The sequence below is a fragment of the Mandrillus leucophaeus genome, unplaced genomic scaffold (assembly GCF_000951045.1).
Source record: "Mandrillus leucophaeus isolate KB7577 unplaced genomic scaffold, Mleu.le_1.0 Scaffold35, whole genome shotgun sequence".
NCBI lineage: Eukaryota > Metazoa > Chordata > Mammalia > Primates > Cercopithecidae > Mandrillus > Mandrillus leucophaeus.
The window spans coordinates 4,256,669-4,283,998 of record NW_012103698.1 but is presented as its reverse complement, the minus strand read 5'-3'; the positions used below and the strand labels follow the sequence as shown (position 1 = coordinate 4,283,998).

The 27,330-nt window shown below is 39.8% G+C and overlaps 1 protein-coding gene across 1 annotated transcript in view; it reads right to left on the bottom strand.

The window, feature by feature from the left end:
- FSIP1 (fibrous sheath interacting protein 1) overlaps positions 1 to 27,330 on the bottom strand; it is a 226,422-nt gene that overhangs the window by 109,299 nt on the left and 89,793 nt on the right. Inside the window, exons 9-10 of the mRNA XM_011989321.1 lie at positions 27,063 to 27,221; positions 15,873 to 16,010 (exon numbers count right to left, since the gene is read on the bottom strand). Coding sequence (XP_011844711.1) covers positions 15,873 to 16,010; positions 27,063 to 27,221 — 297 coding nt within the window. The remainder of the gene's footprint in view (positions 1 to 15,872; positions 16,011 to 27,062; positions 27,222 to 27,330) is intronic.

Below are 27,330 nucleotides of genomic sequence, written 5' to 3'. Positions count from 1 at the left end.
GAAGTCAGACATTCTGCCCTGTGCTCCCCAAATTTGTCTTCTCTCATCACTTCCAATTTAAGGAAGGAAAAGCCTGTAACAGAAAAATGATAAAACAAGAAAATTTCCATCATTTGAGATAGACATTGTGAATAATTCTACAAAGACACACTTCTCCTACTTCTCAATATGTCCAAGAGGTGAAATTGAGCATATTCTTTCTTTTCCAAGATTACACATATGGTTTCAGTAAGTCTTTTGTTTCAATTTTCATTTCTTGGCCCTCATTTTTTAGACCAAATCTAACAACCCATGTCAGACTCACTTTAAAAACACACAGCTAGACACTACTGTGGGACCTCTCTCTTCATTATTTTTAGACTCTCCTAGAATCCTACTAATGCCTGTTTCTTCTACACCCCTAGAAAATTAGAATGTTGGGGAAATGTTTACTTTTTAAAAAAAAATAAACCAATGTATCTGAGTACTACATAAATCACCTTTTTCTTCTCTGAAACTGCTCTGTTAATAGCCACTAGCCACATGGGGCAATGGAGACCTTGAATGGTGGCTGAGTCCAAATCAAGATGTGTTATAAGTGTACAAAACACACTGGATTTCATATATATATATAATATACAATTAATAATGTTTAAATTAAATACATGTCAAAATGATATTTGAATATAGTGAGTTAAATACAATCTCACCTGCTTCTTTTTACCTTTTTGATGTGACTAGCAGAAGATATAAAATTACTTATGTGGTTGCATTGTGTTTCTGTTGGACAGTGCTGGTCTGGAATGCTACTTCATCTTGTCGAGATTCTTATTGCCATTTCTGTAACTCTGCAAATACTCAGTATTCTCTTTCAATAATAGGTCTTCATCAGTGGCATAACGCAAGAGGTTTGCTCCCTCCACCACACTCGGTAAAACACCTGCCACTAGTTACTCCTTTTCCCCAAAATTAAAGTCTATGCTTACTGGAAGCTGATCTGAGCATTCTGCACTCCTCGTGATCAGTGTTTTCCCCAGGGCTGCTCTGCCCCTTTGGGCCACATACACGTGAGCAGTGGAGCGGCATTATAGTTTGCCAATGCTGGTGGATGGTATAACTTTCAGTTTGGGGTTCAAACTCGCCTCCCACAGGGCAGACACACTAAAGTGTCACCACAATTCCCTCGCAAAACTCATTCATTCCCTGAATTCTCCCAGTGCACCAGAAGGAATGCTATCCATTTTATACCCGCCCAAAAGTGGGCTACTGTGTCAGTTAGGATTGCTTTCGTAAAAGAAACCCAGCGACACGCCTGGCATAACCAAGGTCGGTTTATTTTTCCAATTTAAGAAATTGGTCAGAGGTAAACAGGTAAGAGGTGATGCAATAACTTTATGACGGGACAACTGCCCCAGCCTCCTCTCTTTCTGACCTGCCCTTGTGGTCTCAAGACGCCTCCTGAAGGTTCAGGCAGTGTTTCTATGCTCCCACCAAGAAGGGAAAAGATGAAGGGCGAAAGGCATATGTCAGCTGTTTTTCCTTTTATCAAGAGACTTCTGCCTGTATCTGACTGGCCAGAACTAACTTACATGGTCACCCTAGTTACAAGGGAGTCTGGGATAGTATTTTTAACTAGAATTTTATCAGTAAGGAAAAACAGCAAATGGATTTGGGGTAGACAGTTGTTAATGTGTACCCTAGTTTTATTTTCACAAATATGGTTGCAATTTTGTTAGAGATAGGAATAAATGCCTAGAGATATGGGGATTAAAGAAAAATTCAACAAAATTCACAATCTTAATGTTGGACACAAAAGTTGGGAGAATGGAAACTTTGAGAATATAATATCTATTACGTAGATCATTTCATTTTATTGAACTTCCAGTTTTTTGAATAGTTCCTGTAACAACTCTCACCATGTATCTTCGTTGATAGTAAAAGTACAATCAATCTGCCAATAATATCTTTTCTAAAAGTTTAGTTCATATTAAACAGCTGCTCAGAAAACTTTATCCACCAGTCACAGCCTGCTATTCAATATGGCCTCATTCTACTTTTATAATTTTATTTTCTTCTATTTCCTTTCATCCGGAGTGGATGAAAGCAGACCTCCAATGTGAAAAGGAGTTTCTTCCTGAGTCGTCTGCAGAATTCCACACTCCTGTCCCCCATCTGATCCAATACCAAATTCAGCATTCCACTCAAATTTCTGAAGCATTGTTGTTGTTAATAAGAATCGCTGTCTGCCTTTCAATCACTACCACTAGATTTTTTTTTAAAGACACAGAAACATAGCTTCAGTAGTTCACAAGTATTAAGGCCCACACCATGCCAAGCTGAGAATGGGAGAGCTGCACCAGCTGAGGATGCCAGGCCCTCCGCTGGGAGCACTCACTCACTCACTCACCAAGTGACTTACTCCCAAACAAGAGCCCTGCAGAAAGCCTGATTCAAGTTCTCGGTTCAGCAAAATTCAAGTTTCTAAGATGTCATGTATCTTTATGGCATTGGCAAAAAGTCAGACCTTTCTATGATTAATTCATAAACGTTACTGATCATTCTGTTCCCTATAATGATCCAAGCTTTCCAAAAGCTGGCCCTTTTCCACAGTGTCTTCTTTCTGTAACACCCACCCCCATCTATACCAAATGAAACCCGGCTCATTCCTCAAGGCTCAATTCAGATTTCACATTTTCCACAAAGCCTTTCCAAATCGCTCTGCTGTAACTGCTCTCTGTTTTGATCAAATATAGCACTTGATTTCTATTTCTCTCATGTCATTTGTTTTATTTCTGCCTTATATTTGTCGACTAGTCCCAGCCTCTCCCACTAGACCAAAAGCTTGACTCTATATTCTTAGCAGAGCATTTTATTTATTTGTTTGCACTGAATTAAATCTGGATTGTTTTTTCTATGTGACAGACAAAAGTAATTGTGCAACATCATTGACCACAATATTTTTTAAAGTTTGGTCACAAATTATGACTGTCAAAATAGTAATCAGCCCATTGCTTTCCATTTTGAGCTCCAGAGAAAATTATTACAAATATATGAAGAGATGTCCTATGGCCTTGAGGAGGGAGGAAAGATTGCCCACCAGTGTCTATACAAGGCTTTCACTACTCCACTATGCAGCCCATAGGTCCCCATATATATTTAGCACAGAATCCAGTTACACAAAGATTCTTGAGCATCTGCAAAGGATGAATAGATTTCCTGAACCCAAAAGTTGGGACACAGAATTTTTGTGCCATTCCAGTTTCCATTTAAAATACAGCTTTCATTGGATGCAGTGGCTCACTCATGTAATCCCAGCACTTTGGTAGGCCGAGGTAGGCAGACTGCTTGAGCCCACGAGTTCGAGATCAACCTGGGCAACATAGTGAGACCTCACCTCTACAAAAAACACAAAAATTAGCTGGGCATGGTGATGCAGGCCTGTAGTCCCAGCTATTCAGGGGGCTGAGGTGGGAAAACCACTTGAGCCCAGGGGGCAGGGGTTGTGGTGAGCCAAGATTGCACCACTGCACTCCAGCCTGGGTGACAGAGTGAGACCCCATCTTAAAAAAAATTTTTTTAATGGATCAAGGAGCACACTTCTTTAGTAAATCTGATATGTGTTCCAAACTGTTCAATGTAAAAACTTGGGGTAAGATAAGAGTTAACATTTTAAGGAACAAAGAGCAGAAGCTAAGAAGGGCAATAAGAAGGGCAAAAAAAGTTCGAAAAAAATCCATCTTACTGGCAAAAAAATAATAGTAATATATTCCTGCATATGTAGGTTGTGTGTAATTATAATCTATCTCTTTTTCTTCCTTCTGCCCTAGGTCTCAGAGGCTAATGTGCTGTTTTACAAAAACTGTTTAACAACTTTTCTCTGACTGGTTTGAAAAACTGTTGTTGTTCTCACTGGAGGGATGGTGCAAAGCTTTAAAAAAGCTATAGAATGATGAAGGGAAAATAGATGTAAGTGCCAGGATCCTGTTTAAAGGATCAAGGAAGGTCTAACTCCAAGAATGTCCACTTAACATTATATTTTCATTTCTATGAATTCTATCTGGTTTCATTTCAAATCTTTGTCATATTCTCAAAGCTCATTTTCTTTCTTTAAATATATTAAACAGACACATTTTACATTCTGAAACAGACCACTCCAAACTCTGCAGTCCACGTGGAACTGACTCTATAGCATGTTTTTTCAATTAACCACTGCTCATGGTAGTTTCTTTCTTTATGCGTTGGGGGTCGGGGGAGTCCTCTATCATGGATTCATGGCCCTTAAATTTTATTTGTGAGAATTTATTAAGGTCTAGATTTAAATTATTGTGTTCTTCCAGAGAGATTTCCCTTTCCTTCTACCAGGAGCTAGGATTACTCCAATCTAAGACCATTTTCAACTGAACATTCAACTTGGCCCCATGGGTGGTATGAACCCAAACCCAAAGCCTACCTTCATGCAGGGTTATCATTAGTAATTCTCATGGGGGTCTTTTCTTTTCCATTCCACCCACAACCAAAGCAGAGACAGCTACACATGTCCCCACCAGTCCCTCTCCAGAGCAGATTCTTCTTCTTTTTTCCACTCGGAAGAACCATTTGGTGTGCTGACTCTATGTGGGAGCTCTGACTTGACCTCTACCCTGTCTTGGGCTCTGTTTCCTGTGCTCCCTCTACACATGCCTGGTTAAACCCACACTTCAGGCCTTCAGAGGTCAACAGATACCATGGGGACCAATGTTTGTTCCAGTGGCCACCTACCCCTCCTAACACATAGTGTCTTGTCATTCCTACCCTCCAAGGAATTCCCTTACACATTTCTGCCAGCTCAGCCATGCTTTTAAAACTACTTTTTAAAAAATATATTTTATCTAGCATGCTCAGGCTTGCTTTCCCAAGCAGGGTCTCTCTTAACATCTAGTCTGCCATACAGCTAGAACTAGAACTCTCCCATCCAGAGATCTGCATAGGGGCTGGAAACAGTTCCATGTGGCATGTTACTACCCTGTGTCAACATCCAAATAATAGGCTTCATTTTAACCTCTAAAATCAGTATAATGTTTATGTACACATTTTTCTTTTACCTCAATGCTATACTGCTTAAATACGGTGTGTGTGCATCATATATTATAATTTTTACAATAATTATTTTATATAATTATACTTAATAATCATATTCACATTTGTTTATTTCTTGAAGCATGTACCTGTCCTTGTTCCATGTAATCACACCTACAGCACATGGCCGCTACCAATGAACTTTAAAAACTAATTCAGAAAGCAAATGGTAAGTTATGTTAAAACCTAGCTAGTCTTATTACCTATTTCTAGAGCCTCTGCTCAACAATAAGAATTTAAGGAAAAATAAGCAGTATTATAAAACAAAGTTACTATCATAATTGTCCTTTTTTTTTTTTTTTAAGATGGAGTTTCACTCTTATTGCCCAGGCTGGAGTGCAAAGGCGCTACTTCTGCTCACTGCAACCTCTGCCTCCCGGGTTCAAACAGTTCTCCTGCCTCACCCTCCCGAGTAGCTAGGATTACAGGCATGCACCACCACCCCTGGTTAATTTTGTATTTTTAGTAGTGATGAGGTTTTGCCATGTTGGTCAGGCTGGTCTCAAACTCCCGACCTCAGGTGATCTGCCCACCTCAGCCTCCCAAAGTGCTGGGATTACAGGCGTGAGCCACCGTGCCCAGCCCATAATTGTCATTTTTAAGGTGCCTCTCAAGATATGGCACGTTATTATTCAGAAACAGCACAATACCTACACCTTCTATAACACATCATCTGCATTATCATAACACATGTGAAAAACCATAATCCAGAACCAAACATCTTTAATAATTTTTAAAATGTTTACAGTATAGGTAGAATACAAAGTTTATTTATAACCTCTCTCATTCCAAAATGAGTTTGAAACTGAAATCTACTAATATATTTTACAAATTGATTTAAAAGGATAGTTGAAACAAAGCAAGTTCATGAAAAAATATCCAACTATCCTTAACATCTTCATCTCAAACATTAGGACAAATACCTAATCCATGCAGGGCTTAAAACCTAGACGACGGGTTGACAGGTGCAGCAAACCACCATGGCACATGTATACCTATGTAACAAACCTGCACGTTCTGCACGTGTATCCCAGAACTTAAAGTAAAATTTAAAAATAAATAAATAAATAAAAACATTTTCCTCTCGAAGAACTCCAGCTAATTATGTTTCAAATTTCTCATAAATTATATTGATCTAAGAAGTCAATAACTTTTAAAAGGTTACTGGGTCATTTATTCATTGCAGGATAATTCATGAACATCAGCCATGTAACTTTAACTGTTCTACATTCTCAACTATTAAATGATGATATTCCATTGCAAGGAGTTTTGTTAAGATTTCTGCATTAAATGATGTAGAAATATATAAGTGCTTCTGAAAATTTTATGTTCTACTTGCTTGTTTCAAAATGGGCCTATGATTAAGAGAACACATTTTTTAACGTTTCTCTGTTAACGTACAAATCTCACTCTCCAAAGTTTAAAACCAAATGTTTTGCATCATTATTACACACACTTGCCACCACCTACAGAAAGAACAAAAGTTGTATACTCTAAATACCAACTGTATGTGGCAGTGTTATTATTTTATCCACATTTCTAAAACCTGTTACAAGTGAAAAAAAGATTAAAATAATTTCTGCAGTTATAAACAGTGACACCAAAGTATAACTATTTTTCCAATTCAGACTTTCATTAATGTATGAATACCAAAGCACACTATCTGGTCTTCCTGTTTAACCACAAACATGTCAGGTCTGTTTGGAGTAGTGCTGAATTTGGAAAAGATGAATATCCGGTTGGTAATAGCTTAAAGGTTTTAGAATAAAGCCTACATTTGTGGGTGGCCACAAATCTTAGCTGAAAATTGGCTGAACTATACAGATGTGACTTAGAGAGGTTGGATTTATTGAAATGTTCACAGGTTGAGGTGTCAGAAGAGCTGGGCTTCGATTATTTCTGAAAAATCATTTAGCTGCTCAAGACTTTGGTTTCTAATCCATGGAACTGCCCCACATGACCTCTAAGCCCCTTTAGCTCTCACATTCGAGAATTCTGAATCTATAGCATGTGTAACAATTGAAGGTAGACTTTCCAACCCATTCTTTAAGCAGAAGGAGCACTCCAGTCTTCTGACTGGGGTTCATATATGCTTATATCAGGTTAAATGACAAGAGCATGTCGAAATAAGAATCAGAATGTGAGGATTTATCATCCTTTGTGAGCCACATTCTTATCCTCAGTGCTCAGCAACAGGGCTTAGAGTGCTAACATTTTGATGCAATAATGACAATGCAGTTCACCAAACAAGGCCAAGCTCAGTGGTTTCCAGGAAACTGAAAAGAGAAAGAATGTGGATAGAAATAGTAGAGACTTCAAATGATGGAGTAAATGAATGAAGTTCAAACTGAGAATCAAAAAGAGACACAAAAAAGACCTAAAAAGTGTGGTCAAAGCATTTGGAATGACTAGAACTAGAGAAAGTTTTTCCTAACAATACTAACAAAACATCTTTGAGAGTATTTTATCATTAGTGGGATCAATGGGATAAGGTCAGATTGATGATTTTTTTATTTAAAATGCAAAAACTTTTAAAATGGAATTCTTTTGATTTGTGAAAGACAGGATCATTATGCAACTTCATCAAAGGTATTTTTACCTAACTCTAGAAGTCAAAAATGTTCTTTATTTTTTTAAAAAAAAACAAAAAATCTTTATTGTCACAATGGAACACTCACACCTCTGAAAAATGAGACAAATAATGAATTATTGTTGCTATTCATTTAAATTATTCAAAAAGTCCGTCATTATGTTAATGGATTAAAATATCCTTAAATTAAAAAGTGATATAATAAAATTGCCTCAGTTATGGCTCCCCTTTCTTTAGAAATAAAGGCAATTTAATAGAAAGTGAAAATTATCTAATAAAGGTAAGTTATAGCACATATTCTATTTCCCTTCAGGTGGTTGTTAGTATATATGCACCAATATATGAATATACATATATAACATAGTTGATAAAATCTATCTTAAATGTTTATTTGTATGTTTTGTATCACATATTTTCAATTAGAAGTCCTATATTAGCCTGGTGCGGTGGCTCACGCCTGTAATCCCAGCACTTTGGGAGGCCAACGCAAGCAGATCACTTGAGGTCAGGAGTTCGAGACTAGCCTGGCCAACATGGCAAAACCTCATCTCTACTAAAAATACAAAAATTAGCCGGGTGTGGTGGCACATGCCTATAGTCCCCGCTACTCAGGAGGCTAAGGAAGGAGAATCGCTTGAACCTGGGAGGCAGAGGTTGCAGTGAGCCGAGATCACCCCATTGCACTCCAGCCTAGGCAACAGAGCGAGACTCGGCTCAAAAAAAAAAAACAAAAAGTCTTCTATTGACAAAGTCCAGGTCCTTGTCATTTTTATCATCCTACCATAGTATTAAATGGGTTAATATTATATAAGTTGCTTTGACATTCCCTTCTTTGAGAACATTTATTTCCTGGGGCTTTTTTGTTTGTTTGGTTCATTGGTTGGTTTCCTTGGGCATTATTACTTTGAAAATATTCCTAAAAGTAGAACTATACAGCTCAAAAATATGAATCATATTATAGCTGTTGTTACATTCATTGACCAATTGTTTTCCAGGAGAAAAAATAAACCATTCAAAAAGCTACCAATAATGTCCAAATATCACTGTCCCAATCTTTACACCAGTCTTACTGACACATAATGATATCATATTTGTCACTCTTTTCGCTGGCCTAACAGGTGTACATAGTTCCTACAAGTTGTCTGAACACGAATTTTAATTGCTGGTAAGGCTGAATATTATTCCTTGTGATGACTCAGTCTATTTTTCTAAATATATAAAAACCATTTACTGAGATACAATAAGCAATGATCTCTTATACACATAGATGCTTTCCACATTTTTAAACATTAATTTATTTCTGTATAGACACAACACATGTATATTACAGAAGTCTGAGATATAAAGAAAAGCACAATAATAATATAAAAATCACCCATAATCCCAACACACTTTTCCCTTTAAATAGTGTGTGTTACAAAAAGTTAATTTCCTTTCTTTGCCTCCCCATCCATCCCAATCCCTGCTAAAAGTAACTGCTGGTAAGCATTTGGTATACGTATATTGTTCCAGGATTTTCCTATGACTCTTTTTATTAAAATGGTATCACACTGATCACTATCTTCTGCAACAGGCTCTTTTTCCTTAATGCTCAATCACAGACATCTTTTCAAGACACATAGACTTACCTCATTCTTTTGATAGGCAGATGGTATTCTAGTCTGTGTCAGTACAATAAGTTATAACACTGGGTTAAAGCAAGGCAAAAGGGTCCCAGCTGATATCTGAGGTATATATATTACATTTTTTCAGTTATGGTCTCATAGGTAACCATAACCAGTTCCCTTGCCCCCATAGGTATCTGCCACCAGTTCCTTTGCCACCTTGATCTTCCATTGCAATCACCCAACCTCTCCTCACCCTTGCCTCAACTCATCACCCCTCATCTCCAGCTTTGGTGGACTCCTGAGAGCTGTCAGAGAAACCCTTCAGCCTTGCTGGCTGGCTCCATTTCACAGCAGGGTTTCCAACCTCCCCTGGGCTACCTGACTGTTTACCATTGCTTTTATCTTATTTTCACTGGCTCTATTCCAGTCCCTTCCTACCCTTCTTCAATCCCCACTCTATCCTCCCACTCTGACCATATGGAGAGGTCGCTAATTTACAGGGTAAGTAGAGAACATTCAAACATGGCCTCTCACACCTTCTCTTCATCTCTCAGCCTGCCTTTCGTGGCCCACCCTTCCTTTCTTTCATCCTGAATAAGGAAAAGGGTACCCTGGTTCTTCTCCAAGGCTTACCCCTCCATCTTCAATGTTGCCCTCCATAAGACGTCCTTCCCCCCTGGAAACAAGCTTATGTAAATGTCATATTAATTATGTTAATAATAAAAATAGCAAAACAAATGTATATCACACTTAAAATGTCCAGACCCTGTTCTAAGTACCTTACATATACTAATTTAAACTTCGTAACAGCCCTATGAGGTGAGTGTTACAGTAATTGTAATTATCTCCATTCTACAGATTAATGAACTGAAGCACAGAGGGCTCAGGGGACCCGCCAAGGTCACACAGCTACTAAGTGCACAGTTGAGATTCAAACCCCAAGCAGTCTGACCTTTAACCACCATGCCCCCTATAAAAAGCTTATATACTAGGACCGGGGAAGTGATTTAGGGCAGAGTGGGGTTAGAAGACTGGATGGGCAGAGAAGCCTGCAGAGCACCCAAACCAACAGAAAACTACTCTCTTCTTTGTCTGGTTTGAAGTACCAGAGACAGACATCACTTGTATGGCAAATGATGGAGAGACTGTCTGTGGGGGCTGTCTTATGGTGCCTATTCTATGAAAACAGATACTCCCATTATCTCTTCATTCGAACATCTCAAATTGTCTCCATACAAGTAACCTGGTGGAAAAACTCCTATCCATAGCTAAAGCCACTACACCTAACCCCATGGGAACCAACTAGGCAAGCGGCAGGTGGCTCAGCACAAACTCCCTGACATGTGAAAAGAGCTCAAACGCAGTTCCTCCACCTATTCACTACCTACAGGCTGCCTGCTTGGGCCTGAGACACTCACCTAAACCATCCAGGCACCCCATGACACTTCAACACTCTCTACCCAGCCAGTGTCACTCCAGTCTAGTTTGAATACTTAGTCCCAGACAGACCATTTCCAATGAGATAATTCTAACTTTCTTCCTCAATATTTACCAGAAATATGTCTCTTTTTGGCTTCCCAATCACCATGCATTTTCCTCCTCCACTATAAAGAATCAAATTAATATTTAATATGTCAGCCCTTTAAATCTCTTTGGGAAGTGACCATCTGTGATTTTTCTACCAAACCACTCCCCTTCCCTCCTACTCCAACAAACACATACAAAACACACATGCACTGGTCTCTTCTTTGCTGGGCTAAATAAATACATGTAGCCCCATTAACGATCCTTCATATGACCTGGTTTTACATCTCTTCCTCATCTTGGTCACTCTAATATCTACAGATGATCCATTTTGCTTACTTCTCTCTTAATGTGTCCCAGAGCAGCTGTATGACACAGCTAACTCACACTAAGGAAATCCTACAGATGTGCTTCACACATGCTGCTTCCAGCACCCACGGCTCATCCTTCCTCCACTCTCAGAGCGGCTTTTCAAGGCCCCTGATGCCTATTGAGTTTCATATTAAGTGTGTGAGCTTCAACCTCATTTCATCGTCTACTTTCCCTAGCTCCTAATAGCTAAATCCACTGATGCCAACAACACTACCACCTCCTACGGACTAAATCAAATCCCACTTCCTCAACCAGTCTTGACCAAGACAAATGTGCATCAGTAGCCTCAGCCTAACCCTGAAACACAGAATTAAGCTGCTTTTCCAGCCTTTACTGACAAATCAATCCTGGATGCAGGCGTTTCCAGTACCCCCTAGGGCTCCTATACTGCCCCTTAGCTCACTCTTTCTCCTCCCATCCCTAAAACAGGATATGGGTTTGATCCTTAGATCACCAATTCAATGGCCACAGATTACGTCTTCCACCGGTAATCCTGAAAGGATGTTCCATTGCAGGAGGCAGAATAAGGCAAAACTGCAAAGTTGGCCATTTCCTATCATTCAGAAACCACATTCTCTGGTTGGAGGGCAGTAGACTAATTTTGTATATAGAAAAGACAATCTCGCATTCTCCTAAAAAGTGTTACTAAACTTCCAAAAGTAACTTTCAATAGAAGATTTAATCCAATTAATACCAAATATTTAGGAAACACACAAACTAGTTTTAGATACTATATATTAAAAATAACATCACTTCTTATTAAAAGTAAGTGTGCCAACAATCTCTGGCAAAAGAACAGAGGTCATCTTGCACTACTCTCTTGACTTTAAAGCAATGAAATGAAGTCTCTCAGACAGTGGTCCCCAACCTTTTTGGCAATAGGGGGAGGGGTGGAGGAGGGGTATGGTTTTTGGATGAAACTGTCCCACCTCAGATGATCAGGCATTAGATTTTCACAAGGAATGTGCAACCTAGACCTCTGGCGTGTGCAGTTCACAATAGGACTCGTGCTCCTATGAGAATCTAATGCCACTGATCTGACAGGAGGCAGAGCTCAGGTAAAGCAAGAGATGGGGAGTAGCTATAAACACAAATGAAGCCACCCTCACCTGCTGCTCACCACCTGCTGAGCGGCCCTGTACCTGGTCCTTGGTCCAGGGGTGGGGGACCCCTGCTCTGAGAAACTATGTAATTTATTCAAAGTCACAGAGCAGGCTATAAACAAAACTGAAACAAGGACTCAGGTCTCCAGATTCCGGGTCGAAATAGTATCTAGCCATCTATGAGGTACAGTGCGTTTTCAGAGTTTGAAACACACAGTATCTTCCCCTCAACAGGTCACATGGTACACAATGTGAATCCACAATTATGAACTCAGTTAGGAATCTACAGTTATGAATCTACACTAAGCAATGAAAACATAAAACAGGGCCAGACGTGGTGGCTCAGGCCTGTAATCCCAGCCCTCTGGGAGGCCAAGGTGGGCAGATTGCTTGAGCTCAGGAGTGACAGATCAGTCTGGGAAACAAGGTAAACCCCTGCCTCTCCTAAATATAAAAAAATTAGCTGGTCATGGTGGCACACACCTGTAGCCCCAGCTACTCAGGAGGTTGAGGTGGGAGGATTACCTGCACTCCAACTTGGGCAACGGAAGTGATATTCTCAGAAAAAAAAAAAAACATAAAACAGTACAGATCAACATTTGTGGGCCTTTATCATGCAGATAACAGCCTCTAAAAGTGTTAACTGTAAAAGACAAAACTATGAAAATAAAATTTGTATAGGGGAACCCAAACATTTCACTCATGAATATTACTGATTATAACAAGTTTATCACACTTTAATTAACAAAAAAAAACATTAATCATGAAAAGAAAAGCAAGTCCCAGAAAGGCAGTAATAGCATAGTTGTTAAATACTAACCATTTGAATCCTATCTCCTCCACTTACTAGCCGTGTAACCTTAAGGAATTAGTCAACCTCTCTTTCGCTCCATTTCTTCATCTACAAAATGAGGACCGGTATTTACCTCATGGAGCAGCTGTGATGATTAAACACTTTAGTATCTGTAAAATACTTGGGACAGTGCCTGGCTCATAGTTGGTATTCAGTAACTGCTCTTATCTACTCATGTATTATTCTTTTCCACTTGGATAACAACCAACTCTTGACATTTATTATATCCCTTTAAGTGTAGCCAAACTTCATAAGGCAGTGGAATGACATACGCTTTCTTAAAGGATCCTGGTTTTGAGCCAAAAATTAAATAATGGTAGAGACGTGGTAGAAAAGAACAGGTACATGTTCAAGGTATGTGATAAATGGCCAGTGTCTTAAGTCTGTCTGGGCAACAAAATAATGGTATTTTGGGTGGTTTATAAACAACAGAAACTTACTTCTCACAGTTCTAGAAGCTGGGAAGTCCAAGATCAAAGAGCTGGCAGGTTTGGTGCCTAGTAAAGGCCCATTTCCTTGTTGATAGGGGTGACTTCTCACTACATCCTCACATGGTAAAAGGGGCAAATGAGTTCCCTTGGGCCTCTTTTATAAAGGCACTAATTTCACTCACAAGGGTTTCACTGACATGACCTAATCACTTCCCCAAATTCTCCACCTCCTAATCCCATCACCTTGGGGATTAGGGTTTCAAAAGGAATTCTGGGGGGACACAAACCTCCAGACCACAGCAGTCAAAAATCAGGAGAATGGATCATGGGGAGTGACAGGCTTAGCCCACCTTGGATTGGCAGATATGGGGTGAGAGGAAGTACCAACAGTTTTCAAAACCAATCAAACCACAAACATTTCATTTACAACATCGAATTTACAATGTACCATCATTACCACTACAATGAATGGCCAAGAGCCCCCTTACACTTCCCTACCATTCCTACTTTTTTTTTTTTTTTTTGAGACAGAGTCTTACTGTGTTGCCCAGGCTGGAGTGCAGTTGTGCAATCTCGGGCTCACTGCAACCTCCACCTCCCGGGTTCAAGCAGTTCTCCTGCCTCAGCCTCCCAAGTAACTGGGACTACAGGTGCACACCGCCACACCCATCTAATTTTTTTTGGATTTTAGCAGAGACGGGGTTTCACCTTGTTACCCAGGCTGGTCGCGAACTCCTGAGTTCAGGCAATCCGCCCACCTCGGCCTCCCAAAGTGCTGGGATTACAGGAGTGAGCCACTGCCCCCGGCCCATTCCTACTTCTTCTACTTCATCCCATCAACAGAATCAGGGAAATCTCTCTGAAAATGGAAACAGAGGTCTCCCTGAAATATAACACCCATGAGATTCTCCATGCAAAGCAAATAAAAATGAGCTCTAAAAGAAGCACCATGTATTCATTCCCTTTAGATCTGCTGCCTAACTCTCATGAGGTGACCCTGATCTCCATCAGGCTCTGTGTCAGTGCTGCTATCTGTGGCCTGCGGGCAGTGAGGGCAGTTCAGCTGGGCTTGACCATTAAGGTGTGAAGATGGGATTGTGACACACACTCAGGGGCTCTGAAGGGGAGCATATTTTAAAATCACTCACCTGACGTTTACTCCACAGTGCAGTATATTAAGTGGAATAATGACAGAGGGAGTGACTGGAAACAAGAAATCCTACAAAAACCAGGTTATAAGTGGCTAAGGCATGAGGTGACAACACTGAGAGAAGGGTGATAAAAGTAGGGACAGAAAACAAAAGACTTTGAGTCATAAGCAACTCAGGAAGGATATGGCAACAAATTAGTCACATTGTTTAAAACTCAAAGAGGCTTGAAGATCACCCAAGATGACAGAATTTAGCAGGAAACCAAAAGGGGTTACTGCAGGTAATTACCACAAGACCACAGTCACAAGCTCAGCCTTGACATGTTTAATTTTAGGGAAAATCCAGGTATCCAGCTAAAAACATGCTGTAGGTAGCTGGAAAATCATAATACGATAGAGCATTTCTAACAGGTTCAGAGTATCAACCAGCTCACAACTGGGTTGCTCTAAGAGTTTTCACTCATCAGTAATGACATGTCTTCATGTTGAGCAAGAAAAACATGAAGTAGGCCAAGAAAGACTTGGAATGCATTAAAATTCATTAATTACTAATAATATATTAGTAATTACAAACAAAAAGTGAGAGAATTTAAGCTATAAGTTCAAAACAGAAGGATGATTTTAGGGAGAACTACCAAATTTTTCCACAAAAAAATGAGTATTTGTGTCACTGTCAGAATATTAGGATTAAGGATAATTATTCTGACTTCAGATAGTATCTTACACACTATCCGAAGTATCTTACACACTATCTGAAGTCAGAATATGCTTTATGTTATTTAAATTAATATTTTATATTATATAAATTGCTTAAATTCAGAATAATATCAAAGTCCTATGAATTATATGTTTAGCTTTTATTCACATTGTGACTGACAAATTCACATGGCTGATTTAACACATGAGAAGAGTCATAAAATAGTCAAAAGAGACTGAAACCTTTTTTGGTACAAGTTTTGGTTATACCATCTTTAAATAAGAGAGATGGTCAGGTGTGGTGGCCCACACCTGGAATCCTAGCACTTTGGGAGGCTGAATGGGGCAGGTCACTTGAGCCCAGGAGTTCGAGACCAGCCTGGGCAACATAGAGAGACCCCAACTCTATTTTTGTCTAAAAAAAAGTTAATTTAAAAAAAAGAAAGACTTACCACATTTTCCTTCATCATTCTCAGCTTTTCATCAATCTCTCTCAGCCGAATACGCAGATCCCGTTGCTCTTTGGTGTTCCTGAGTACCTTTTCTCCTGGAGTTACTTCCATATTTTTTTCACCATCAAGGTCAGGTTCCTAATTAAGAAAAAAAAAAAAAAAAAAAAAAAAACATCATTTCCAGGCTGGAAATGTGCTGTCACATACCAACCTCAAAGCAACTGAGCCTTGAGGGTTAGCTTTGCTTCTCGAACAATATTTCTTCCCTTCAAAACAATATTTTATAATGCTTTAAAGTCTTTCCATTTTAGGAGGTAAAGGTCCAATTGTACATACAAAAAGCAGGAAAGGAACCCAATTTTTATTGCATACAATTCTACTTAGCAAATTATTAAAAGAGTGTGTCAATTTCAAGAAGTGATTATTTTATATTTGGCTTCATTTCTCACTTCTGGTAGCTTTCAATCTCTAGAAGCATCCTGATATGGTTTGGCTCTGTGTCCCTACCAAATCTCATGTCAAATTGTAATCCCCAGCGTTGGAGGTGGCGCCTGGTGGGAGGTGACTGGGTCATGGGGGTGGAGTTCTCATGAATGGGTTAGCACCATACCCTCAGTGCTGTTTTCGTGATTGTGAGTGAGTGAGTTACCACGAGGTCTGGTTGTTTAGAAGTGTGTATCACCTCCCTCTTCTCTCTCTCTTCCTCTTGCTCTGGCCATGTAAGAAGTGCCTGCTTCCCCTTCACCTTCTGCCATGATTGTAAGTTTCCTGAGGCTTCTCCAAAAGCAGAAGCTGCTATGCCTCTTGTACAGCCTGCAGAACCGTGAGCCAATTAAACCTCTTTTCTTTATAAATTATTCATTCTCAGGTATTTCTTTATAGCAGTGAGAGAACAGTCTAATACACATCTAGAGGCTGAATTATTATCAGAAATATTTTTTAAAGGAAATCTAATGTTAGGGAGGAGTTTGGAAAAAATGGTATCAAGGTCTCTTTGCAATGCTAAGCAGTCAGCATTTTATAAACTTTTATGAAGACACACCTGCTATGAAGTAGGACACATGGTAATCTGAAAAGCACCCTGGATTTCATTTTTAAATTGAAATTATTTTAATAATCTACAACCAGGATTTTTTCTAAATCTTAGGGCAAGCAAAGAGAAGGAACAAAAAGAAATAAATTATAAGTTGGACTTAACAACATTTTTAAATGTTGCTTAATCAAAGCCACCATTGAGAAAATGAATAAACCACTGACTGAGAGACAATGATCATAACACACATATCTGACAGAGGACTTGTATCCAGAACATATAAGGAACTCCTACAACTCAATAATAAAAATAATCAAATAGACAATAACAATCAATCAAATGACAATCAAATTCTATAAAGACTTGCACAGATACTTCATAAAAGCTGTGTGCATGACAAATAAGAACATGAAAACCTCCTCCACATCATTAGTCACTGGGGAAATTCAATTAAACCACAACGAGACACTACTACATAACCACTAGCATGGCCCAGATGAAAAACTGAACACCAAATGCTGGAAATGTGTGAAACAAGAGGGACTCTCTTACATTGTTTGCAGGACTATACAATGGTACAACCACTTTGAAAAACAGGCCATTTCTTTTTTTTTTTTTTTTTGAGATGGAGTCTCGCTGTGTTGCCAGGCTGGAGTGCAGTGGCACAATCCCCACTCACTGCAACCTCTGCCTCCTGGGTTCAAGAGATTCTCCTTCCTCAGCCTCCTGAGTAACTGAGATTACAAGCATGCGCCACCATGCCCGGCTAAGTTTTGTATTTTTAGTAGAGATAGGGTTTCACCATGTTGGCCAGGATGGTCTCGATCTCTTGACCTTGTGATCCACCCGCCTTGGCCTCTCAAAGTGCTGGGATTACAATTGTGAGCCACCATGCCAAAACAGGCCATTTCTTAAAAAGTTAAATGTTTGTCGATCCTGTGACCCAAAAATTCAACTCCTATGAATTTATCAGAGAGAAATTAAAATATGTAACTATAGCCTTGTACACAAATGTTCATGGCAGCTAAAAACTGAAAACAGCCCAGGTGTCCATCAATAGAAGTATGATAAACTCTGGTGAGTACCTGCCACAGCTGGGACCATCAGGGCGTTTCTTCTGGAGCTCCATCTTCCGGTTAGGTTTAGTCAAAGTAAGGGGAGGAGTTCTAGGAGAGTAGAGGACAGAAGGAGAGAGAGCTTGGGGTATTTTTCCCCTTCCCCCCATACTTTTGCATCACAGTTTGGGCAGTGATGTATCCCTGAGATGTGCTGAGTTTTCTTAGATTCAACTGCATGTTCATGCTCAAAGACTAACAGAGGACACACTTACAGCCACTCTACTCAGAAGGATATAAAACAGGAAACACAGCAGGGCAGTATCAGGTATCCCTTTTCAATGGGAGTGTTTGCTACAGTCCATGCCAAAACAATATAGGTATAAAGAGCAAAACAGCTATAAGCTGCCTGTCTTAAAATCCGCCTATCCTACAGGAGCCATTATGTCTTGAAATGCCCCCACAGGCACACTGACTCCAGGGACCCAGCAAGAAATGTGCCCAGCCACAAGAATCACTGCAGTGAGAGATGCCCAAAATATGGCTTCTCCATCAAGTCTTTATAATTCTCCCAATCCAGGGATCATTTTAAGCATAAGCAAAGTTGCCTCCTAACGTATTCGGCATTCCAACTTTTCTCAGACTGCCAAGGAAACAGAGTTAGGAAACTAACCACAGCTCAAATGCTCGTGCTGAGGGGGCTGGGGTTGGCTAACCCTTTGCTCATGTCCTCTATTATTACAACTTCAGATGGCCAGTTCTTCTCCCCCAGCTCCAGCTCTTGCTGAGCTCCCACACACTTTTTCTTCCCCCTGTCCACTGTGGCTAGTCTCTTGGTGTCCCAACATCCACTGTTAGCTCCTTTAAAGCTATATAAATAGTCCCTTCATATAATTATCTTCAAAATACAAGCTAGGTATTCCTTTTGTTTCTTGTCAAAAACTCTAACTGATATATAGAGTGTGTGTGTGAGTGTGTGTGTGTGTAGAGAGAAATAGACTGGAAGGAAATTTAACAATAATTAACTTGGTAAAAATCCTGATTATTTAATCTTATTTTTCTTGTTTTTGTAGTTCCTGAATTTCCTACAATAAACATGTATCAATTTCATAAGCAGACAGACCTTTTTTTTTTGAGACACGGTCTTATTCTGCCAGCCAGGCTGGAGTGCAGTGGCGCAGTCACGTCTCACTGCAGCCTCGTCCTCCCAGGCTCAAGCGATCCTCTCACCTCAGCCTCTCAAGTGGCTGGGACTACAGGCGCACACCACCTTGCCTGGCTGATTTTTTGTGTATGAAGAAGGAATGGATGTCACTATGTTGCCCAGCCTGATTTGAACTCCTGGGCTCAAGGGATCCTCTTGCCTCAGCCTCTCAAAGTGCTGGGATTACAGACGTGAGCCACTGATTTTTTATTTTTAACAAATTTTTCTACCAAGGCCATTTTTGTTCTGTTCTGACAATGTGACTCTCTATACCTGAGAGGTATAGACCCGAAGGCTGGATTCTAGCTTCAGTTCTGCTGGAACAATCAGCTGTGTACTTTTAAGGAAGTCACCTCCTCTTTCTGGGTCTCAATTACTTCCGAGAAAGTTATTTCCCCTTCTAATAGCTTATGAGTCTGTAATTCTCTACAATTAGACCCAAAGGATATACAACAGCTTTCTTCAGTCATGGCCTCCAATAGCATAACCGTATAGTTCAAATATTTGAAAAATATTGTATGATGAAAGCAGAGGCCAAGAGGGGGCAAGGAAAGGTAGCCACTGATGCTGATAGAAATTGCCCAGCTGCAAACTCAAAAAGCTCTGTGGTGCCAGGAAAGATCCTTTTCTCACAACAAAGTGCCAACCAGGACAGTCTGTCCTTGTAATCATCAGGAAGTATCTTGATTTCTCATAGTAGAAATGTTTAATCAGATTCTCTGACCGACATATCATTTCTGTGTTTCTGAGTCATACAGGAATGCTTTTATGGAGAATTCAATAAAAGTTGTACTCGATATGCCACAAGAAGGGAACTGTCCCTGAGGTCAAGATCAATAGATACTTGTTGATTTGACTAATTGGTTGCCAAGAGATTCTGAGTTTATCCTTAGAAAAAGTATGTGTGGTGTTGAGTAGGCCAAAAGGGATCTTTGAAGCAAAATAAACTCATTTTCAAAAGTCAAAAACAGAGGAAATTACCCACAGCTTTGTAAGTTATTCGATATGCAAATAAGGCATGCGTTAAGGATTGGGAAAATACAAACCTGTCTAAATAAAGCCAGTTTGGCCTATGTTTTCAAGCTAATGCTATACATTTCCATAGGCTCCTGCTATTTCCTGTCATCAGATGGATCATGTGCCTGGCAGTACCAAAAGTAGAGAAAAAGATATTTCAGGCAGATTGTTTTTATCACCTTGGAATAATGCCATAAAATGAAGGAAACCTTGACTACATCAGAAGCTTAACAGAGGGAAGCAAAGAAATATAAGCTTCACAGTAATCTGTAAAATGGAGGTGGCAAGGGTAGTTTCCCAGATTTAACTGGAGATCTAACAGATTGGCACTGGAGGTAAAGAGCTCTGAAGTAACTTCTTGTTTGTTCCTCAAACCCATAAATCCATGCTCCTGTGGCTTCTATGGGTTTTGGAAACGAACAGATGGTCAATAAGATTTCTGTGCCTGTAACTAGCATACATTTAAAAAATCCTAAATTCCTGCCCTCAACCAACACTTTAAGTACATCTGAGGTCAAGTGGAGTCCATGGCCATTACTGGAACTATACAAATCCCTGGACCCAATAATAAAACATCTTTCAGAATTACATGTCAAACAATGGTCTGTATTTCCTCAACTTCAGCTAATATTGAGACAGGAAGAGACCAAAAAAAAATTAATTGTTGCTGTCAGCAATAATAGCATGATCTTGGCAAGAAAGGAGATCAATATAAACTACAATTTTCCTCAATCAAATGATTGCTAATTTTTTCTGGAGCTTACCAAATTGTGTACAACTGAATCAATATTTTAAGAATAAGAAAATAAATCAAATTAAGGAGGACCTTTATATTCAATTAAACTAGTTAGTTTAAGAACACAGTGATGCCGCCTGTCAAGGAGAGCCATTTCTGAGGCCCTCCCCAATCAGAAAAAAAAATCTAATGGTGAACTGGAATTCTAGATTTAGTAAAACTGATTTCATGAGAGATGAATAAACTGTACTTGTATATAAGAGCCAAATGGAATAGAAGTTATTATTGAATCCAGTTGCTAAGGATTTAAGAAACTGAATGCTTACATAACTCCTATATCTTAGATATTTCTGGAGAGAACTGGAATCTAATACATCTACAAATAAGAAGTATGGTAACTAAATTATAGAACATCACTCAGTTTTATGGTAGGATTTACAATACATGGAAAGAACGAACTGATTTGTTGAGGGTTAGGAGATGGATACAGAAAAGTATGCACAGTTAAACCACAGATCTTAAGAAAAAATTGCTTCAATTAGTTCTCTTGCTAAGACAAAATGAAAATAAAAAGCAGATGTAAAAACTGCAACCACATATTATTCACATTACAGAAAGAGCAGTAATATGCCATTCTTTCTTTTGACTGTGACCACATGCTTTGTTTTATGCTGAGGAAATCAGATGCGTAAAAGCCAAATGCCGCTTTTAAAACATTGCCATAAAGTTAAGTGCTGGGCCAGAGCATCTATATGAGAACATCACAATCGGCGAGCCCATAAAGAGAAGAAGACTTCTTATCTGCCCTTTTCACAAAGACCAACAGCTCCTTCATCTCTGAGCCACATTCCTAGAGCTCCTCAAACTATTCTAACTCAACCACATTGACCCAACCACATTTATCATCTTAAATCTATGTGGATACCAACTTACTACCTTATAGTTACCATACACAGATAAGTCAGAAAGTCTATGTTTCAGCTTGTTCAGAAAACTGTTTTCTTGACCAACAAAGATAAATCTTCAAAGGAATTTTTAAAATATCATGCCTTCATCAAATAACCCTTCCTTTCCCCATGCTCCCACAGCATACACTTTCTGTACTTTTCATCTGATCAGTGCCCATCTGGTGGTGGTTCCTGTTTCACTGCACAGTCACTCCACAACTTGTTCTATGCTTACATCACATCCTCTGGTATCCTACAAGCTACTTTGAGGTCAGAGATCAAGCTTCATACTAGTCTGGACACTACATCAGCCACTACAGTGTCTCCTACGAAATAAGCAGGCATTCAAAAATGTACTGATGATCTCTGCAAAGGCTGGACAAGCAACATAAATGCGTGAAGTGGGCCTCAGGGCCTGCCATGTAATATAGAGTGGTGGATACTGCAGCAAACTGGAGAATCTGTGCCCCATAGAAAGAGCAGTTGCTATTCAGCTCAATCCAGTAATTGCCAAGCAAGAATTTAGGTCTAATGCTGACATATTTTCTAATTTGAATTTTTCAAGAGAGAACTAGAAATTTGGATTTTTATAGGAATTCACCTAATTTTTTAAATGTTGGCTAAGAAAAATCTTTAAACACTTTGTAAGCAAAAGGAGACCCATCTGGGAGATTAATTTCTCCTGTAGGTCAGGAGTTCCTGACCCCCAGGCCATGGACGGCTCTGGTAGGTGGCTTGTTAGAAATCGGGCCCCAGAGCAGGAGGTCAGTGGCAGGCACAAGTAAAGCTTCATCTGTATTTGCAGCCACTCCCCTCACTCGCCTCACCACCTGAGCTCTGCCACCTGTTAGATCAGCAGCGGCATCAGATTCTCACAGTAGTGTGAACCCTATCATGAACTGCACATGCAAGGGATCTAGGCTGCACACTCCTTATGAGAATCTAATACCTGATGATCTGTCACTGTTTCCCATCACCCCTGGATGGAACCATCTAGTCGCAGGAAAACAAGCTCAGAGCTCCCACTGAGTCTACATTATGGTACGTTGTATAATTATTTTGTTATATATTACAATGTAATAATAATAGAAATAAAGTACACAATAAATGTAACATGTTTAAATCATCCCGAACCCATCCCTCTCCCTGGGTCCGTGGAAGAACTGTCTTCCATGAAACCAGTCCCTGATGCCAAAATGGTTGGGGACCGCTGCTGTAGGCCACCAGTTTTCAGCCTCGTGATACACAATGGTGGTCGTCTTCTGTGTCTCTGGTCCCTCTGCCTCCTTCCCTAGTTCCTCTTCCTCCTCCTGCCCCTCACTTATGGAAATAGACTTTCTGGATATTCCTTGGATGCGCTCTCTCCCTCTCCTCTGAACCACCACAGCACTTTACTTATAGCCTTCTATGAGCCTGGGCATGGTGGCTCACGCCTGTAATCCCGGCATTTTGGGAGGTTGAGGCAGGTGAATCTCTTGAGGCCAGGAGTTCAAGACCAGCCTAGGCAACACAGTGAGACCACATCTCTACAAAAAATAAAAAAAAAAAATAGCTGGTGTGATGGCGTGCACCTGTAGTTCCAGCTTCTGGGGAGGGTGAGGTTGGAGGATCACTTGGGCCCAGGAGGTGAAGGCTGCAGCAAGCCACGATTGCACCACTGTACTTCCAGTCTGGGTGACAGAGCGAGACCTTGTCTCTTGAAGAAAAAAAAGCTTTCTATGGCATTTGCCTGTGCTGTCTTGTCCACAGTTTTTTACATATACTCAATACCTCCCGTAAGGAAATACATTCTTTATGTCACTTATAATAATATAATTCGCTGAGTTCTGTGTCACTATGCTAAACACTTTATGTATATTAACTCAGCTACTCTTTACAAGAACCCTAAAGAATATTACTATTATCTTATAAATAAGGAAAATGAGGTTTAGAGAGCTTCTAATTAGTGCCCAAGTCCACAGAACTAGTAAATGTTAGAGCCAAATTTGAGGTGAGACTTTTTTTTTAATTATACTTTAAGTTCTAGGGTACAGGTGCACAACGTGCAGGTTTGTTACATATGTATACATGTGCAGATAATTTCCATCTTTTTTTTTCTTTTTCTTTTTCTTTTTTTTTTTTGAGATGGAGTCTCGCTCTGTCACTCAGGCTGGAGTGCAGTGGCGCGATCTCGGCTCACTGCAAGCTCCGCCTCCCAGGTTCACGGCATTCTCCTGCCTCAGCCTCCCGAGTACCTGGAACTATAGGTGCCCGCCGCCACACCTGGCTAATTTTGTTGTATTTTTAGTAGAGACGGGGTTTAAACGTGTTAGCCAGGATGGTCTCGATCTCCTGACCTCGTGATTCGCCCACCTCGGCCTCCCAAAGTGCTGGGATTACAGGCGTGAGCCACTGCGCCCAGGCTGAAGTGAGACTTTCTGATTCCAAAGTATTTTATTTGCCTGATTCACCTTTAAGTTCTCTACAATTTCTTATATCCAGGAGCACTCAGTATGTGTTGAATCCATTGTTCAAAAACAGAAATTTATATTCCACTTAAAAGAAATTCTTAAGGAGGACATAGAAAAATTACTGGTGAGTTAATGGTTTGCAGAAGAGTTACAGTGAATATGAACTATGAATATTTGTGGATTAGCAATTGATTGGAACTCATTCATCAACTACACAGATACACAGGGTTTATTCAAGATACAGTGTATTTATACAAAAAGTAGTCCAATCCAAAAATAATATCACTAAAATACTTTGCCATGTTAGCATTTTTGCTTTGAAAATTCAATGTACAATGCTGGTTTTAGTTAGACATGAAGAAATGCCAAAGGGAAATTGAACAAAAGCTCAAAAGATATTCTTTTTTCTTTTACATGCAAAAAGCATAAATTATTTCTTTTTAACAACTACATTTTTGTTTCTACATCCAATGGGAGTACCAAAATGTTGTTTTCCCTTTTCTTTCCAAATATATGTTGTTTCACATAAAAACACATAATCTCAGTATGTAACAAAAATGTAATGTACTGGTTTTCTCTTTCATTATTTTTAAAATATCTTATCTGAACCATAAATGTGAACTCTGAAAATGTGATTTTGTTGATGATGAGAAAATGGGACCATATTCATGCTTTTTATTTGAAATCCTAATGGCCCAACAAAGCTCTGAATTCTCTGTCTCTTTCAAGAAGAGGAGGAAACAAGGGTCACCAAGTCATTCCCGTGCTATATTTTTGCCAAAAATGCACCTTTTGAATGGCTCTATCAGTGCCTTGGACTTCACAGACTTCACTTCATTTGACAGTCATGAAAAAGACATTTTCTATATTTAAGACCATAGTTCAGCTCTGAGATTTCAGCTACCCTTGAAATCTAACAACAACAACAAAAATGAACTGAAACATGAAAAGAACAAAGAGTATCTCTGAAACATTTTATTATTCTATGTAGGGTTCCTCCTTTTTGAAAAACAGAATTCAGTAACATAAATAAACTAGCCTAACTCATGTCAAAGTCCTAAGATATGGTTAGGCACGGTGGCTCACGCCTGTAGTCCCAGCACTTTGGGAGGCCAAGGCGGGTGTCACGAGGTCAGGAGACAGAGACCATCCTAACAAACATGGTGAAACCCTATCTCTACTAAAAATACAAAACTTAGCCGGGCATGGTGGCAGGCGCCTGTAGTCCCAGCTACTCGGGAGGCTGAGGCAGGAGAATCGCTTGAACCCGGGACGTGGAGGTTGCAGTGAGCTGAGATTGTGCCACTGCACTCCAGCCTGGTGACAGAGTGAGACTCTGTCTTAAAATAAAATAAAATAAAATAAAATAAAATAAAATAAAATAAAATAAAAAACAAAGTCCTGGGATACATTCAAGTGAGGACAAAGATTCCAATTATCTCTCTTTTCCAAGAATTTTCATCCCACTGCAGAATTTCAAATCGATAGTGGGAACAACAGCACCAATACCGCAGTTTAAAGGATCAGAAGCAGCTGTTCTGTCCTTTAGAAATACAACCAGTTACAAAACTGTTTCCTTGGAACACCTTCCTACTGCTCCTTTCCCCTCAGGTTGCTTCAACTGGCATGAAGCTAGATCCCTAACCTTCAACTGACAGCTTAGAGAAGGTGCTTACTATAAATCAGAAGGATTACCTATAGGCCACTGATATTTAAATTTTTGGATGTTCCACGAAGATCACAGCCATCTAAGATTGTAGAGAAAATGATCTGGTGAAAACTTTCACAAAGCTGCTACAGGGTTATTAATCTCTTACGCAATCAGAAATTTTCTCCTCAGTCTACCACCCAAACCAAACCAGATTCCATGAAGTACTAAAATATAGGGGTGGGGGAGAAATTTACTTTTCTGATATGCCACACCTTCTACCAGATTTTTTTTTTTTTTTTTTTTTTTTTGACAGGGAATCTCGTTGTGTTGCCCAGGCTGGAGCACAGTGGCACAATCTCAACTCACTGCAACCTCCCGCCTCCCGGGTTCAAGTGATTCTCCTGCCTCAGTCTCTCGAGTAGCTGGGAGTACAGGCATGCACCACCACACCCAGCTAATTTTTGTATTTTTAGTAGAGATGGGGTTTCATCATGTTGCATGTTGGCCAGGCTGGTCTTGAACTCCTGACCTCAAGTGATCCACCCACCTTGGCCTCCCAAAGCGCTGGGATTACAGGCGTGAGCCACCACATCTGCTTTGTAAAAGAATATTTGAGGGAACTACTGAGAGAAGAAACAATTCATTTCAAATCTCTCATAGGAGAGAAGTCAATATAATGAGCTTCACTGCTTGATGTTAAATTAAAGGAGCGAAAAGAATGTGGCAGAGTAAAGGGCCAGTGGCTGCCAGTGCTAACACCTAGTGCCACAGGAATAAAGAAAAATAAGGTTCTCAAAGGACTCATGAGTGCCATATCAGCTTTCTTCCCTCCCCTCACTCTTGATCATGATCGAGATTTAGCTTAAATCATACAGATACAATAATATTAAAATAAGTATTTCCTCAGTGACCCCATCCCAGAAAATTACCCAAATGAAAGAAAAGTGAGTAGAAAGTGGAAGTAATCGAAGGAATATACACACTGTTAGGAAACTATGATCACTGGAAAAAGCAACTGGTTAACAACCAGATTGTAAAATTATATGAACTAGCTTTAGCACACGTTAACTTGAACAGTCTACGGGTTCTTCAAATACCTGATTATTCTGATTTTCAAGTCTTGGAGAAAAGCTGGAAATTGCTGGGGAGGCTGCAGAGAGTTCCTGGAGTTTTATATCAATTTCAGCAAGCTGCCGATGCTGGGTGACTGCCAGTGCATATCCTTTTACTGGGACCACCCAGCCAGACTGATCACCCTAAGAGGAAACAAGGGTCACAGGTCATTCCCAGGCTATATTTTTGCCAAAATATACCTTTCAGGTGGCTACAACAATGCCCAGGACTTCACACAAACACACACACACA